This window comes from Martes martes, assembly GCF_963455335.1.
Source record: "Martes martes genome assembly, chromosome: 12".
In the NCBI taxonomy this organism is placed as follows: Eukaryota; Metazoa; Chordata; class Mammalia; order Carnivora; family Mustelidae; genus Martes; species Martes martes.
Window position 1 is genome coordinate 85,817,067 of NC_137900.1, and position 17,668 is coordinate 85,834,734.

The following is a 17,668-nucleotide window of genomic DNA, read 5'->3' on the forward strand; positions in this document are numbered from 1 at the left end:
CCCTGTTTGCTTTTTGGCCCATGATTTCCCAGTGCGCATGTGCCCTTTGCCCATCTTTGGTGTTGCCTGTGTACCTAAGGGGGTGTTTGCTCTGCTGACTCTGCCTCAGTGCTGTGTATCACTTGAGAAGTGTAGAGTTATCTTCCTTGGTTATCTCAGAAAAACGAGCAGCACTTTCCAGATCCGAAGAAGAGAAAGTCCCCTCCATTTCCCAGGTGGTTTTTGATGACTCAGAGTTTGCTTTAGGGCAGGGTTATCCTGTCTCAGCTCAGCACATACGGAACATGAGCTGAAGAACAGAAACGGTGTCATGGCCTCTGCCCTCAAGGCTCTCCCCCTATCAAGGGCAAGTGAGGGAGATGTCCCCCAAACAGCCATAAAACAATGAGACACATGAGTACAACGGAGGACAAGGACACAAACAAATGAAGAAGCCACGCAGGCACCGCGGGCTGACACCAGCAGGGAGGACTCAATGACGAGCAAGCACATCCCGTACGGAACAACAGCCAGCTGGCAAGAGGGGCCATGGGGGACGGAGCGAGACGGAGCCCTAGGTTTCCCCAAGTTTAATACTCGTACCCCCGAGATGGCACACGATGGCTGACACATGAATACATTTTTTATTTATACTAATAGCGTGTACTCACGTTCATGTGTCTCAGGGAAAAAAATAACCAGTGCATCAAACCCAGGACTTCACAGATATATACTATATTTAAAAACAAAATTTAAGGGGCGCCTGGGTGGCTCAGTGGGTTAAAGCCTCTGCCTTCGGCTCGGGTCATGATCCCAGGGTCTTGGGATCGAGCCCCGCATCGGGCTCTCTGCTCAGCGGGGAGCCTGCTTCCTCCTCTCTCTCTCTCTGCCTGCCTCTCTGACTACTTGTGATCTCTGTCTGTCAAATAAATAAATAAATAAAATCTTTAAAAACAAAACAAAACAAAACAAAATTTAACTTAAAGAGGTGAACTGAAGTGGTTGTAGGGAAGAAGAGAAAGGGAACTGACAAAAGAAATGAATTACAAACACCAAGATCTACTGTACAGCTAAGATCCATGCATTTTATTACATGTAAATGGTATCTCAATTTACAAAATAGTGAATTAATTTATTAAAAAATTTCTCAAGAAAAATAATAGTACAGGGGTCACCTGGATATGGCAGAAACCTTAAATGTGATGTCAAATGACAAGCTCAATGCTATCCTAATCCTGTCAATAGAAATTTGTGAACCACACAGATAGTTTTAAATTTTCTAGTAGCTACATCTGAAAAAGTAAGAATAGGGGTGCCTGGGTGGCTCAGTCAGTTAAGTGTCTGATTCTTGGTTTCAGCTCAGATTGTGAGATCAAGCCCCACGTCAGGCTCCATGCCCAGTGCCGACTCTGCAAGGGATTCTCTCTCTCCTCCCCCTCCACCCCTCCCCCTAACTCATGCTCACACATGCTCTCTCTCAGGTGAATAAGTAGAATCTTAAATAAATATAAGTGAAATTAAATTTTAATAATTTGTTATTTAAGGGCGCCTGGGTGGCTCAGTGGGTTAAGCCTCTGCCTTCAGCTCAGGTCATGATCTCAGGGTCCTGGGATCGAGTCCCACATCAGGCTCTCTGCTCAGCAGGGAGCCTCCTTCCTCCTCTTTCTCTGCCTGCCTCTCTGCCTACTTGTAATCTCTCTCTGTGTGTCAAATAAATAAATCAAATCTTTAAAAAATAATAATAGTAATTTGGTATTTAACCCCATATACCTAAAGTAGTACCGCTTCAATATGCAATGAATACACACATTATTAATGAAATATATACATACTTTCTAAAGCTTTATTTTAGAAAGAGAGAGCATACATGTGTGCCCATGATGGGGAGGGGCAGAGGGAAGGGAGAGGGAATCCCAAGCAGACTCCCCGCTGAGCACAGAGCCCAATGCAGGGCTTGATCTCACAACCCTGAGATCATGACCTGGGCTGAAACCAGGAGTTGGACACTTAACTGACTATGCCATCCAGGTGCCCCAGTGAAATATATTTTAAAAAATTTTTGTACTAAGTCTTTAAAATCTGATGTGCATTTTCTACTTAACGCTCTCTCAAGTCAGACTAGAAACATTTCAAACGCTCAATAGCTACATGTGGTTGCTGGCTACCATAATGGACTATGAAGCTGAAGATAATGAGAACACAATAAAGGTTTTTAAGGAGACAGAGACTTTCATCCAACAAATACTGCAGTCTAGGACTAGCACTTCCAAAGCACAGGGCTGTGGGAGGGAGGGACAGAGGGAGGGCAGGAGGAAGGTAAGAAAGAAAGAAAAGGGGGGGTGTACTATGAGCTACCTCTAATTGATTTGTTCTAACAATAAAGCCAAGAGTTTGTTTAATAAGTCTGGACTAAAAATTACTGTTTGGCAAAGAATATGTAATTATGATAGCCTGAAACTGTCCCTTTCTTATGCAATTCCCCGTGAACTGTGCAGCAGCTCCTGTCCTGGCAATCCACGTAAGATCTGAGAGGCAGCAACGCTCTCCTGGGTTTGTGTGTGAGACACGTCCAGAATCCTTTCTCATACTGGAAGGAAATAAGCAGATTTAGCCATCCAACCCTGCAGTCTCCAAAGAGGTGAGAAAGAAAAGTCATGGAGGACCTCTTGTCACAGAAAGACAGAAAGCCTTCCTGGAAAGAAGGAAAATAAAGATGGGAAATCTGAGACCAAATGTCTCCACAAGTTCTATGCAAATGCGGAGCCAGAAATGACACCCTGACGAATTCTCTTTCACAACAAAGAAGTCATTAAAACTCATCCTCTCAACTTCACCAGCCAGACTCAGCCTCCCACTGAAAGCGCATCATTTAATCTTCCCCCCAAAAAGCAAGGTGGCCAGTAGTTAGCGGTGTGGTCTTTACAATAAATTCTTTTGGTACCTATCAACGACCCCGTACATTTTTTAAGTATTATCTCCTGACAGTTGTTATATTATTATGTACCAAAGAAGCAGGTACTACCTTCTTTACAATAAAGCCATTGTGTTCACTCTCAGTCTGCGTCAAGTTTCAACAACTTCCGTAACCAAAACCAGTCACGTGAAATTGTAAAATTAATCAATCAATCTGAAATGGGAATTTGGCCAGGCGATTTCAAGGTCTCACAGCTGATACAGAACATCAAGTGGTCTGAGCGGCATATAAAATTGATCTAAGGACCACATTCTCCAGACTGATGATACCACAAATCTTATTGAAGGGATGATCACATGTCCCTTTACCTCCTCAAATCACATCAATATTAAATTCACGGCCTTTGAATCACTTCAAATCCAAACTCTGAATAATGTAAAATTACTTTAGCAGAGTGTTAAGTCACTTTTAATACACCTCATGCTTTCAACTTTTTCTGCAATTCTCATTCGTCTCTAACATATGGAGGTTCCAATCAATTGGAAATACACAAAGCTCTCAAGAAAATTTGAAAAGATTAATGTGGTTTAAAGGAGGGCTTGACATTACTGAGGTGGTTTTCTTTTTCTTTCTTTCTTTTTTTTTTTCCTGAGGCGATTTTCTAAACAAAAATCATCAGAGTCTTTCCCCCCATACCTTCATTAGTTCTAATGGATACGTGAAGCCTCAGGAACTTCTCTCCTTTAGACTGAAGACTGGGAGACCTTTTTTTTTCTTTTTCTTTTTCTTTTTTAAGTGACCTAGTACATCTTATTCTTCCTCTGTACTTAAGAACCCCAAACAGAAAATAATGCTGAGATAGGAATAAATTTTCACACTGAGAAATGAGAAGAGAATCCTAATCTCATTTACAGTTGATACCTGGACCTGTTTACTATTCTTAATTGGAGCAAGACACTATTATTTTTACTACAAAACACCCAGCTAAATCCTACCTTTGGTCATAGGTTTTAATTCTGGCAGATGTCCAAGAAAGGAGAGCAATCCAGCCATCAGTGACCAAGTCATTTATGTGTGCTAACCTCATACACCAAAGGCAGAGAGAAGCTTCTGGCAGAAAACCCCCGTCCTGGTTGGGCAGCATCCACAACCCTACATCCTCTGGCTCTCAGGGCACTTGGCCCAAACCTAAAGGGCAGAGAGAGCTTCAGAGTTCCAATGACAGCTGGTGCTCCAAAGACAACGAGCTGGTGGAACAAAAATGTTTAAATATGCAATCTCCTCCAAAGACGATTAGGCATAAAGCACTGTCAGAAAGTAATTCCCAGAGACATCCTCTGGTATCTGAACAGAACAATACTGCAAAGGCAGAAACAGCAGATGCCTACATATTAAAGAATAGGGTAAACCACTCATAAACAGCCTACTAATTGTTGAAAACAAATTGCTATGCACCATCACAAAATTAACAGCTATCAAAAAACCAAGAGCAGACGAAGGCTGACTTCACAGGACCTCTGTGTCCACAGCTGGCTGAGCGACAGGGATAAGCACGGCAGAGAAATAACGTGGTACCATCAAGTACCCAAGCACACTGAACACCCCTTCGAAAGTGACAACGGAAGACCGGTGGGTTTGTTCCTGGAGATCTAGGGGGTGGGGAGGTTGCCCAATGGGGAGGGGACATCTATCACTAAAGCAGACAGGTGGGATGCCATTCAGAAGGTACGACCCTCCCCTACCACCAAAGAAAACAGAACAAAGGATCTCTTACAAATAGACTCGCGCCACTAGATCCGTCACCCTCTGAGAACACTCTACTACACATACGAATCCTGTCCCCCTCTTCTTCCAGATGCAGAACAATCTATAGGGGCTTTTTAAGCTGCTTCCATTTTCAGACCAGGTCTGTGTGTCATGCAAAGACCTAGTTTCTCTATTCTCAGTGAGAAAACAAAACAAAAAAAAAAACCTCGTCACTTTGAGATACTGAGACACAGAGAGCCAAGTGCACAGCACAACACCCACGCTGCAGCAGCATCTGCAGCCAAGAAGATTCCAGACAGCCCAGAGGCCAAGGCGGAAGGCTGACCAGTACTGGCTCCCCAAGCCTGGGGGAGGGCACAGCAGGGCCACTCCGAAATGAAGCTCTCCCAACCAACCGGTCTTCTCAGCAAACACGGCGACCTGTGCCAAAGAGCATTCCAGCTAACAACAGTGCTGTACAAGCTTTGGAGGAACCAGCCGTCAGTTTGCCAATGTCCGACACACAGCTGGAAAAACCTGTGACAGAGAAGAAAACTGCAGGGACTTACGTACCTCCATATCTGGCCTAAACTTATCTTCAAACACAGCCATTGCTGCCAAGGAGCCAGAACCTGAAAGAAAAAGATGCACCTTTAGTGTTATCTACCCACTCCGGCTTCTCCCTCCAAGTTTACTTCGGGGCAGCAAAAATGGCGCACCACGCCCGGTGTCCCACCTGAGCACAGTGTCAATATTAATCCTCTAGGGCCACATCCACCAGGTAAACAACGCTCCTCCAAAGCCTGAGATCATACTTACCACCATCTCGGGCAAACCTGCAACCGGCCCTACTCTCACCACTGACAGGAGTAATTGTAAATTAGTCACAATAAAATGCTGAAGCAGGAAAATGAGCTTATGGAGAATTGGTATTTTTTCAAAAAGTGGATGCCACATAATTTCATACATGCTATGCCGTGAGTCTTGTGCTTCACAACTGTGCCTTGGCAGGCCGCTGGGTATAGTGCTAAGTACCAAGCCCGTTAGAAAGAATAGATTGTTTTAATGAGCTGGCCCTGGTAGAGTCACCTTGACACTCGGGGAAGACACTACGGCACCAGCAATGGTAATAGGACGGAGAGCCGCAGCCACGAGGTTATTCCAGCTTCCACTGTAAAACACTTTATTATGTGGCATTTATTTGGAGCTATTATTTTTAGTTCGTACTTTGAAGAGTAACAGCTGAGTAGACAAAATGACAGACAAAGAAACAAAAATTTATTATCACAATAGCAAATGGCTGAAAGGTTATGCTGCATAGATATTAAGAGACAGCAGATATCCCCTACAAAAGTAGGCTATAAACGCGTTACAAATAAGTGTGGGCTCCCTTTGAATGGATGTAAAAGGCAGCTCAGCACTATTTGAAAATTTAAACTTGCTTTGTTCAGAAACCAGAGAATCTTTAGAAAACCATCATCTTGTCTTTACAGGGTCCTGCAATATTTCAGGATACTCTACTTTTGGAGAGAGGATAGAGTTGCCCACAATTTTTTACTCCAATTAGAAGATTTTTTTGGCATTTATTACTTTTTAACTTGTTTTGCATAACACTATCTATTTAGCTGGGTCACAGAGAAAACCATATTTTCTATTTAAAATGATTTGTGTACATCGCTTGACCACCTCAATGGTTTTAGCAAAGGAAAAAGGCAGCGATTAAACAGTTTCAAATGAGGTGTCCTGCTGATTTTATCAAGTCTGCTGAATGTATAATGAAAAAGGAGAAGCTGACAGCCACGCTGCATTGAGAAAATACAGACTACCTTCTCTGAACCATTTAAGGAGGTCCAATTATAGATCAAATTTAAAGGGTAGAAACAGCAGATTTACAGACACAAATCAATGAACATGGTAATCCCGACGAATATGACAGATACTCCTGTTATGGAATATTGCTGTGGTTGAGGATCATTACCTTCACAGCACTGGATACATCACATCTAAAGCAGTAGGAAGCGTCAAGTGTAGACCGGTATTACAAGCAATGACTATTCATTTAGGCTTGGGAGCAAAAGGCAACCCCATTTTCCCCTCTTACCATTTTTTCTCCTTTAAAGAAAAAGGGGGGGAATCTGAAGAGATATTAAAAACCCTTTGGAAAGGAGCTAGAAATTAAGCAGCTATAAAACCAGTGTGCACCCAAATAAAACCAGCACAAAAGCAAGAGCAAATTCACCAAAGCCAAACCTTTGAATTTCGTTAATAAATGTGTCCTTGAAAATCTGAAAACAGAGTCAAAGTCCACCAATACTTTGTGAGTCACACATTTACTCTGAGATTCGGGGATCAAGAGGAAAAAGTAAGTGTCTGTTCTAAGACACAGGTGAGAACTAATCTCGGACTTAGTGAAAAAACAAGCTGGTTGTGTGTGGAAAACAAAGGACAGCTGTCATGAAGAAACAAGAAAACTGCAAATAAGGAAAGCTCAGGAAAAAACACTTCTAGATACAAATGCTCCCGCAGAGTGCCCAACAGCAGGCTTGCCTTATCCAGTCTCGGTCCCAGAATCTCCCTCTGAAAAGCCAAGGGTAAATGTACCAGAAGCCTGAAATAAACATTAAAAAAAGACAGGGGAGGGTGGGTAACCTAAGAGCAAACAACTTTATGGAAAATTGTAATCAATTATTTTAAAAGAGAAAACCAAGCTTACCATAAAAGACATTCTTCCTTAGAAATTCAGAGCCCTGTTCTTTTCTCTGGGGCCATCCTTTCTTTGGCAGTTCACCATAAATAAGTTAATTTTACTCTTATTTTTCCTGGGCACATATATTTCCTTCTGCTTAGCTTATAATAATTCTTCCTTTATCAAAAAAACCTTTGTCTTTTTCCCTGCTTAGAACAATGCTACAGACAAAATTTCTGTAAGTGGAAATTATATACTAAATCTAAACTCTTGGAACAAAAAGTGTCTGTCCAGAGTGGGGATGCTTCTCACACCATCAGAGACTGATTTTTTTTTTTAAGAGCTGGAAGGTGCCAGCCAGGTAAATGAAGAAAGGACACAGGGGTCTTTATTACATTGTACTTCCGCTTCCCCTTTCCCACCACCCCTCAATACACAAACTCCAACCTATACAGCACGTGCACGATGTTGAGAAGTTTTCTGGAAAGCGGAAGCTTGCTAAACTGCCTGATTCTGCTGCTCCTGAGATCAAAGATAAGCAGACTCCAAATAAACTTGAAAAGAAAGGGAAATTCAACATTAAAAACAATTTCTAAGTCACTTGCAAATTAGCTCCTGCTCCTGGCTTTTTAGGAAAGGAAGACTCTGGCGCCCCCTTCTCAGAAATACGTGGAAGTGCTAGGAGATGGAGTAGCTCTGACTTGTCCACAGGTTTCCAGGAAACCCTGAGCGCGTGTCTAGGTAGAACACTGAAGCCGGAATTTCAAATAGTTCTGCAACTGCCCGAAGAGGTAAAAGAACAAGACGCAAATCCTCACATAGTTTCAAGGCAATGCAGCTGGGGGAAGGAATGAGGAACTGGCCACTAAAAAGAAAAAAGGAAGGTGAACTCGACGAGACCAGTATTCTTTAGTCATTTCACTCAGGCTTCCTAGGTGTTTCCGTGCCACTTAAAACCGTATGCAGTAAACCACCTGGCTAGTGCCACACTAGTACAGCAGCCGTGACACCTACAAAATGTTTAGATATTCTATCCCGTTTTTTCCTAAAGATTCTATTTATTTATTTGAGAGAGAGAGAGAGAAAGAGCACAAGAGAGGGTAGGATCAGAGGGAGAAGCTGACTCCCTGCTGAGCGGGGAGCCCAATGCAGGACTCAAGTCCGGGACTCCAGGATCATGACCTGAGCCAAAGGGAGTCGCTTACTGACGGAGCCCCCCCAGGCGCCCTTATATCCCACTTTTAAGCCACAGTAATGCCCTGAGACATTCCATGACTTTGGCATTGACTTAAACCAATCTGGCACTTTCGAACCCAAAACCAAGGCAAAAAATCATGAAGGAACATTTACCCTGATTCTCTATTCCAAAAATAAAGTCACCTCAGACAGTTGGTCAGAACTCTCTGGTTTTCCATTAAGGAAGAAATGAACAGAAAAGCAGGAGACAGCGTACACCGGCCTCTGCTCCAGACGGCGGCATATGCTTTCCACAACCGCAGGATGGGCTCCAGGAATAAGGGGTGTGAGGCCTGCCCTCAAAAAGCCCAGCTAATGGTAGGGAGGAGAAGGCAGCCAAGGAGGAAGAAAGCAGAGCACTTCGTGGAGCACCCACTCCCTGCCATACATCACGTCAGGCCATTTAACCGTCCCACTGCATGATAAAGCTTCTCGTCTAGCGTTACAGGATTCAGAAGCGCAGGGCAGGAGGCCTGTCCCAGGTGTGACTGGAGACAGTCACTCTCTCATGCCACAACAGTTCAGAGGAGATGCATGATCTTCCATGACCCGGGCTCTGTCTCCCTTGACCCCCTCCTCACACTTGAAACCCCACCAACATAAAATCGGGAATAATTTCCTAAATTATACCATTTCAAGCCAATCCCCCCTTGGCCCAGGCTATGCCCTTTGCCCCCACTGCCAGTCCACAGAACTCCTAGGCGCCCTTCAAACCCCAGCCGAGAGAGTACGTCTTCCCACGAGCCTTCCCTGACCAAGCCCCCTGAGAGGTTATCTCTCTCCTCTCTGCAACACGTCCGTCCTTTCGTATCTGGGTCTCGGGCACACAGCGAGCACTAAACAGAAGCTGCTGAATTAAGCTGGGCTGATTTCAGGACAACTGTCCAAATGAAGGAGCTGGGGAAAACTCTGAGCTGGCCCTGAAGGCGTGACGATAGCACTAAATGCCTTGATAAAGTGGGCAAGAACATTTATTGCCTAATTTGCCATACTGGGATGAATATAAGACAAAGTCAAGTGTGCAGCAAGTTCAATGTTCAAAAGGGGGGGGAAAAAAGGCTTTATACCCACAAAACCATGTCATATTGTATGTCCTAGTCTGGTCCAAACCTCTGTGATCCCAAAGGAGTAAAATGCCCTCCGTGGGTTCCTGCATTTTACTACCACAACCTCGTCTCATCAGTAGTTTTCATGTAGCTGCTCCTTAGCAACCTCCACCAAGTCCGCCTTTTTCAGCCCACCCACAGTTGCTGAGTAGCCAGTGTTGTTTCCAGAACAAAGCTCTTTAAAACAGAAAAACAAGGAGAAATCAGTGACCAGCATTTAGAACGATGACGGTGCGGGACACAGTGGCGGCTACCCAGCTATCCACCGGCTCACCTCCCACACCCGCTGTCCTTCCCTAGCTCACCGCCTACCACAACCACTCCAGACCCCGGAGCCCCACACCAGCCGGACTGTGCACAGAGACCGAGATGGAGGAAGGAGATGCAACTCAGCCCTCTTCCACCCGAGGGCCAGGAACCACCCCGCACGCCCCGACCCACTGTGGCCACCAGCCGGGCACCGCCTCAGCCTGGCTGCTCCTGTTCGGGGGCCATTCAAAGAATTCCTCCCACAGCAGATGCCCTGCGGGGTCCCAGAAAGGTCTGCACCCCATCTTTATCAGGGACTGAGTCACTTCAAGATGACAGTGCACGTCGCCCACGCTGCTGACCTCCAGGAGAAGGGGGTCCCAGCAAAAATGCCACAAGGGGCCACAGCTCCAACCAATCTTGTGAAATGAATTATCTGCTCTTATTGATAGCAGGCCACTGGCTTAAGGAGCAGTAGGGAGAGACCAACTCCTGTAAACAATGTAAAATATATGCCCTGAAACTCAAAAAGAGATGTACAGCATGTAGGACATTAATAACTAAAAAGAGTCACAGATATGCCAATCTGGCAACAGAAAAAAGGACACAGCAGTTGACAAAAAGGAAAAAATGCACCGGCCTGTACACATTTTAAAATGCTGTTCAAGGTCACTAGTAATCAGAGAAATCTGAATGTAAATTAAAGACCTTTGTTTTTTCTTTTTACATTAACAAAGATTAAGAAGAATACTACCCAGGGCTGTAGTGTAGTGAAAAGGAAAATCTAACACACTTGTAGAAGCAAAAATGAATAGAACTTTTCTAACCGGCAATTTAGAAACATCAATCAGAAAGCATAACGGTATACATCCCCCCCCAGCAATTCCACTGCTAGAGAGTCATTTTAAAGAAATAAATGGGTGAGTATGCAAATTATGTATATAAAAAGATCACTGTTTAGATTAGCAAAAAAAGAAAAAAAAAACTAGAGGTAAAGGTCCAACAATCAGATGAAAGGAAAAAAAACCAAATTATTATATATACGGTCATTAAACATGACAATACTTTTTTGGCAATGAGAAGATGCCCATGTTAAAACATTCAATAGGGCAAAAACATGTTCAAAAGCAGTTATTAACACCTAAGCTTAGAGGATAAAGATTCTACAAATCTGGAAAAACCATAAGTCAAAACAGTACGCTTCAGTCTGGGTGGTACTATTTGGTTTACTTATAGTTTCTTATTTTTCTTCAAAAGACCATGCATTACCTGCAATATTTTAAAGCATAAATTTGCAGAAAATAAGAATTTGCCATGGTACAGGGATGAAAAATTAAAAAGAAAAAGAAAAAGACCCAAGACCTCGCCAGCCGTCACGGTCGTGCTGCTAACGGCGGCAGTAGGCAGCTCGCTCCTGAAATTTGTATATAGGAGCCTGAAGGTCAACCCACGCACGAGTCAACAGTTCCAAGGAACGACAGCAATCAATCATCACAAACAAATATACACACCATGTCTTTCTACCACTGTCCTTAGGAGGGCTTCCTTCGGATGGTCTGAAACGTAAAAAGCCTCTTAATAATGAAGTCCTTTAAGCAGATCAGCCCCAAGCCAGATCCCACTTCTCCAGAAGTCTATGCTGTGGCACACAAACTACTAAAGAGACCACAATGAACACCGTACACAGAGCGTTTAAGAAATGTCAAAGCAGAGTTCATCGGCTCTGTCTGCTCTTCAGACAGGGCAGGTCTGAGAAGTCCCACCTTACAAAATGGGAGACAGTCTGGGAGGTAAGAAACTTGCCCAGATCACATAACCAATGATTAGCAAATCTGAGACTGTGAACCCATATCATTTAGCATTTAAAAAGCATCTGATGTTCCTTCCATTCCACTGTGTTGCCTCCTAAGTAGCAAAGTCAAATGCCTGAAATCAAGATTATCAAGTGAACACAGAAACAGCTTTATTTTCTTAGCTCCCCACCATAAAAAAAGCATGCTTTCTAAATTGCTTTTTCTTCAGATTTCAGGAGAATGATTAGCACGCATCTGGGTATGGTTAATTTGTGTTGTTTTGCTCGGAAATTCAAATGAGATTGGGATTTTAGTTAAATGTTCTAAATGATTTAACAGATGCCATTCACTGCTTAGCAATACCACTCAACTATCTGTTCTGAGTATTTATCTTAAAATAGTCCCATTCAGAAAATATTTTTAAATAAAAAAGAACACTGAAATTAGTCTCCATTTTCTAAAACCCCTGAAGGTACTTCTGATCTTAGCTTATCAGCACTAGTAGTTCAGTTTGAACTTAACTTTTTCGGAGAGAACAACCCAACTCAGGACAAAATCTGAAATGTATCAAGAAAATTGTACCATCTAAGATATCACTTTTACCTGTTCCATATACTCAAAAACACCTGCATTAATATGGCTTGAGGACAGAAGGGTTAAAAAAAAAAAAAAAGAAAGAAAACATGAACCACGTATTTTTATAGTGTTCACTCAAGTACTAAATCAAAACTTAGCAATTCTAGAATCTATGTTTTTAGACATATACTAAAGAAACGATAAAAGACTAAAATAATTTTCTAAAGCCCACTGCTCTAAGTCAAATTTCTAGAAGGAACTGAAGGCCAGCAGGTAGAAATTTGCTTTTATTCTAGTAAGGTCCATGCTCACAAACTCCCAGACTGGAAAAGGGGAAAGCATATATTGGGAGCCTTTCAGGTCCCAGGCCCTGAACTCAAGTGAGGTAGGAATTTCCTCATTCTACAGACCAGGTAACGCAGGCTCAGGTAGTGAAGGCAGTACAGTCAGTAGGGAGGGAAGCCAAGATCCAAACCTAGGCCTCGTGGCCAAGATCCAAACCTAGGCCTCGTGGCTCCAGGCTTTAGAAGGGCAACTTCCCATTCATTCCTTCCAACCAATCATCCCAGGAGCCCAGCAGGGGGCAGGCTCCGGGCACACACTGCTGTGCAGGAGGGGGCACAGTCTGGGGTCATCCTCCAGCCCAGCACTGAGGTGCTCGGAGCCCTGCAAGCCGCGCCAGGAGGCACCGCCACCTCAAGAAGAGGGCGACGGCCTCCCAGAAGCAGCACTCCAGCAACCCACCCCGCCAGCCCCAGCTTCTTCCCCCATGAGAGGGGGAGAGGACAGAACGTGCCTTCCTCACTGGAGGGGCTGGGCAACCTGCAGGGCATGACACACAGAAATGTCGCACGCAGAATGTCGGGCACAGAGTGAAAGCTCAATAAAGGCTAGCTACTGTAATTACACTAAGACAAAGTCTCCGTCCTCCAGGAGCTGTTTTATATCATCATTCTCAACAAGTTCCAGGGCTGGCAGTTTTAATGGAAACTGAGGTCTTCAAAATTTCTTTTCTCAAAGTCACGAAGTTCTGACAGGCAGCAGGAAATGGATTTCTATTGCTTTTCCCCAAATCAATTTAACCGGATCTTTTCAGGAAAAAAGCCGCTCCTTCTGCTAAGGAGCGGGCCATCAGAGGTACCCGAGGACCTGTTTGCCACTGTGGCCTGCCAAGTGTAGGATGTAGGCAGCGGAAGGAGAGTACCACACAGAACATTCTAATCCATCAGTGTCAGCTCTCCCTGACAGAGTGCTTACTCACACTTGCTCATTGTTAGTCAAGTGGCCACTCGTCCCGGGTAAAATTTGGTGCTTTCTAGAGACCCATGGATCGGGATCATTTTTCACTCCATTCCTTTCTACGAGGACGAGTCTCCTGGTATTGCTGTCTGCTCTGGAGACCAACACTGCCAATGTGTGAAGAGCTGATTTATGGATATAAAGCAAAGCTGCTGCCAGGGGACCACATTCAGCCACTAGAGAGCAGTGGAGCACCTCTCCTCGCTCCGGGAAGACTCAGACACCAACTTGAAATGGTTTAATTGTATGCACGCATTTCATTATAAGTCCTGGCCAAAAGCTTCAAGGCGAGGCAGACCAAGCAATCAGACAATCTTGCATGGGTTGCTGAAATCCAGATTTGTCCTTTGTCAGCATAAACAGTTTAATTTGATGTTTTCACTCCTGAGTAAGCACTGAGTATTACATTTAAACCCCTCGTGAGGGGGAAGAATGCTTCCTTTTCATCAGCAAATGTACCTCAATGTCAAAGAGTCTACCTTTTATTCCCAATGAATAAAAAAAATTATTCCATTTAATATGCTTAGAAATACATTTTGAAAGCACCCAATGACATTTTCACTCAAAAACTAATTTAAAAAAGAATGCAGTTCCTTTTCTAAATAAAGTCAAAAAGGAGTTAAATTTTACTCAAATCAAATAATCTAAGAGCACCTGAAGGAAACAGGGATTTTTCTTTTTTTTTTTTTAAGATTTTATTTATTTATTTGAGAGACAGAGAGAGCACAAGAGGGGGGAGGGGCACCTGGAGAGGGAGAAGCAGACTCCCCACAGGCTCAATCCCACAGCCCTGAGGATCATGACCTGAGCCGAAGTCAGACACCTAACCTCAAATGCCTACCTCACTGAGCGACCCAGGCACCCCAGAGTTTTTCTTATAATCGCAACTGCAATTTTTTATCAACCTGACAGGTTATAAACACTTATTCTTAAGTAAAGACTAACAAATCAGGGCATCCAGGCCTAAAAAGTGGAACTTTTGTTTTATTAACATATTTTTAAGAAACTCCACAAGGTATGAGGACAGAAAATTGTTCTCCTTCCAACAGAGGAGTTACCCAACCCTATGCTTCGGGGATAAGACAGAGGATGAGGATTACCTTAAAATAGGCCTCTCCTGGGGTGCCTGGGTGGCTCAGTGGGTTAAGGCCTCTGCCTTCGGCTCAGGTCATGATCTCAGGGTCCTGGGATCGAGCCCTGCATCGGGCTCTCTGCTCAGCGGGGAGCCTGCTTCCTCCTCTCTCTGTCTCTCTCTGCCTGCCTCTCTGCCTACTTGTGATCTCTATCTGTCAAATAAATAAATAAAAATCTTTTAAAAAAATAGGCCTCTCCTTCATCAGTCTCCCATATCACTAGGCTCCCCCAGGACACCCCGACCCTCACCACTGTGAGCACAGGCACACAGTTCTCCTTCCTGCTGCAGGAGCTCAAGGCAGTCCGAAGTAACAGGTCTTTCAAAAGCATCCTTTGCTCTGGTTCACATTTCAAAGTAACTTCCCAAACTGCAGTTTATTCCACGTTGCCGGTCTTTCTCAGGTTTTCATGCCCCTCAGAACCCTCAAGGACAAAGAACCACAGAGTTTAATAATTTATAAAATATACCCAGACTTAATCATCAGTAAAGATTTATCTTGTCCGTAGACCCGTGTGCAAATGATAAGAAATCCTACATACTGAACAAAATGTGCAAAGCACAGGTACATCGATTTTCTCATTGAATCCATCTATGGACCAGCCGGTATTATCTTTATGTTACAGACTGAAAAAAACGAAGTTCAGACAAGAGAAGGAACCTACCCAGAGTCACAAAGCTAGTCATGGCGGTTATGGCTGACAGCAAATCCCTCACTCTATGAACTCCACAGTGAGAAGTCTTCTGATGCATAAAATGACTTTCCACGTAGTCTGTCTTATAAGCAAGTCAAAATTGAACACTAGGTTCTTAGAGTACAAAGGCACCTTTCTGTAGCAGGGCCAATTCTGGCCCAATTCTAGAACAAGAGCAAGTAAAGATGAATTAGTTAGCCTCCCTCTCCCTGCAGCGGGGTCTAAAGCAAAGAACTTAAAACCGCAAGGAGTGCATTTAACTGTTCTAAAAAGTATGTCCGGCAAGGGCTTTTACCTGGTTGTAGGCTAAGGACTGAACTCAAGTCAGAAAAGACATCATGGTAAATCTCAGAGCAGAAAAAAACAGGAATCTACACTAATTCAATTTTACCCACAAGAGGCATTAAATATTTTTTTACATGGAATCAAGAACAAAGTCACTCAAATCAAAACAAATTAAGAACTGGTGAGGGGTGGCTAAATTACATACCCTGCAACACCATGAGGAATTTTAGAAGTAAATATTTTCTCATTTTCTAACATAAGGGCACCATCTATTGACTTATACCAACTTCACAGCAACCAGGAAGCAAGATGCATAATCCAACTTTTGTGGATTTTTGGTTTCCAGTTGTTTCATTTCCTGGCACTCCACAGCAGAGTAAATGTTAAAACATAAAACCCATGTGTTGCACATTTTAAATCTTCTGTAATGTATCATACTTAATCAGAGCAGGAAAAACTCCAACAGAAGTCTTAGTATACAAAACTGCACACAGGGCATGTATTAGCACTAAATGATCAAAATATCATGCACTAAACATCTTTACTGTGCTACACACAAAGAATTTTTTTTCCACAAAGAATTTTTTAATGTACGGTTTCCCATGGGAGAGCTCCTCTAAGCCCCATTCTACAGATGAAATCAGTGCTCAAGGTCAAAAGCTAATAAATGTTGGACTTAGATCTGAACCCAGTTGGACCCCAAAGACCAGCTCTTTTTACTATGCCACACTACCTGGAAAAATAATGTCAAGACCAACTTACACACAGAAAAAGTACACGTATTTTTTACAGTATGTTCACACACAACATGACACTGTAGTATCCCAATAACCCTGGGACCTTCCCAAGTCAAAAAAAAAAAAAAAAAGTTTCTTTTTCAAAATGTGGGATTTGAGGTTCAGAAGGGTTAGGTGACCAGCCCTGGTCAAGGAGATCAGGACTGAGCCAAGGCTCCCATCTTTTTCTAGCATTCTAGGTTATGCCTCTAGGACTCCAGGTTACAGAAACCCCACTCTGTGTAGTCACTAGCTGTCTGGACAAAGGCCCCGCAGGAATAGCGTACCCTCCATTGCACAAGCCCTGTCCCACAGAAAACAGGCTCTGAGCATCACTCTCGTACTGACGGAGACCCCCAGGCTCGTGGAACTCCCACACACAGTCACGTGGCCCACACTATTAGGAAAAAGAATTTCCAGCAATGCTAGAGCCATGAAGTCCACATGCCCTCTGAGAAGGCTTTTACGTAGGCCTATGAACCACATACAGTGATGAGTTCATAGCTGATTTCAGAGTTGAAAATAAACGTGAAAGAAACATTTGCCCTCTTGTAGTGCACTAATTCAATCCAGGGCAGGAAAATTTTCAAAATCAAGTCATGTGGAAATATCAAAATGTATGCACAAAGGTTGCACTTTAGTGTAAAAATATGGAGAAAATGGCAGGTCTGAATTCCCTACCGATGTTCCAACTTAATTCCAAGACTCCTTTTTTGCCCACAAGGTGAGACATCCAGTATGTTACTACTCTGTCCCAAATCTTTTTAATTGCTAGGAGGCTCTGTAAACTAGGGCTTAAGAGGTATATTCCAGTAATTAGGAAAATGTACAACCAGTTTATTTGGAGATCAAATTTTACCTGGATGGCCTTGGCAGTGACCCCAAGTCTTCCCTAATGATGCATACCAATGTTTATTCCTTAAGTTGGTATTCCTAAATTGTCCAAGGGCCTCATTTCCAGGAATGTCATGCTTGAAATTTTATTCATATTAATTCTTATGTGAATAAGTGGGCAAAAATAAAAATTTTATATACCTTGCCAATGCTGCTACAAGGAACACTGCCAAACTAATAGCAAAAGATGGTCCCCAAGCTTCTCCTGACACTACTTTAGTCTGCCTAATAAAGAAAAGCTGGCAAGTTAAAAGAATAAGCTAATTAATCTGAGAATTAAAAGAGCCCACATTTTGTCTATA

General features: G+C 43.2%; 1 protein-coding gene across 2 annotated transcripts in view; it reads right to left on the minus strand.

Annotated features, from left to right (window-relative positions):
* The window catches only part of PSMB7 (proteasome 20S subunit beta 7), a 61,627-nt gene that overhangs the window by 24,511 nt on the left and 19,448 nt on the right, over window positions 1-17,668 (minus strand). For both annotated transcript variants that reach the window (XM_080820561.1, XM_080820562.1), the window contains exon 6: window positions 5,213-5,271. In XM_080820561.1, coding sequence (XP_080676687.1) covers window positions 5,213-5,271 — 59 coding nt within the window. The remainder of the gene's footprint in view (window positions 1-5,212; window positions 5,272-17,668) is intronic.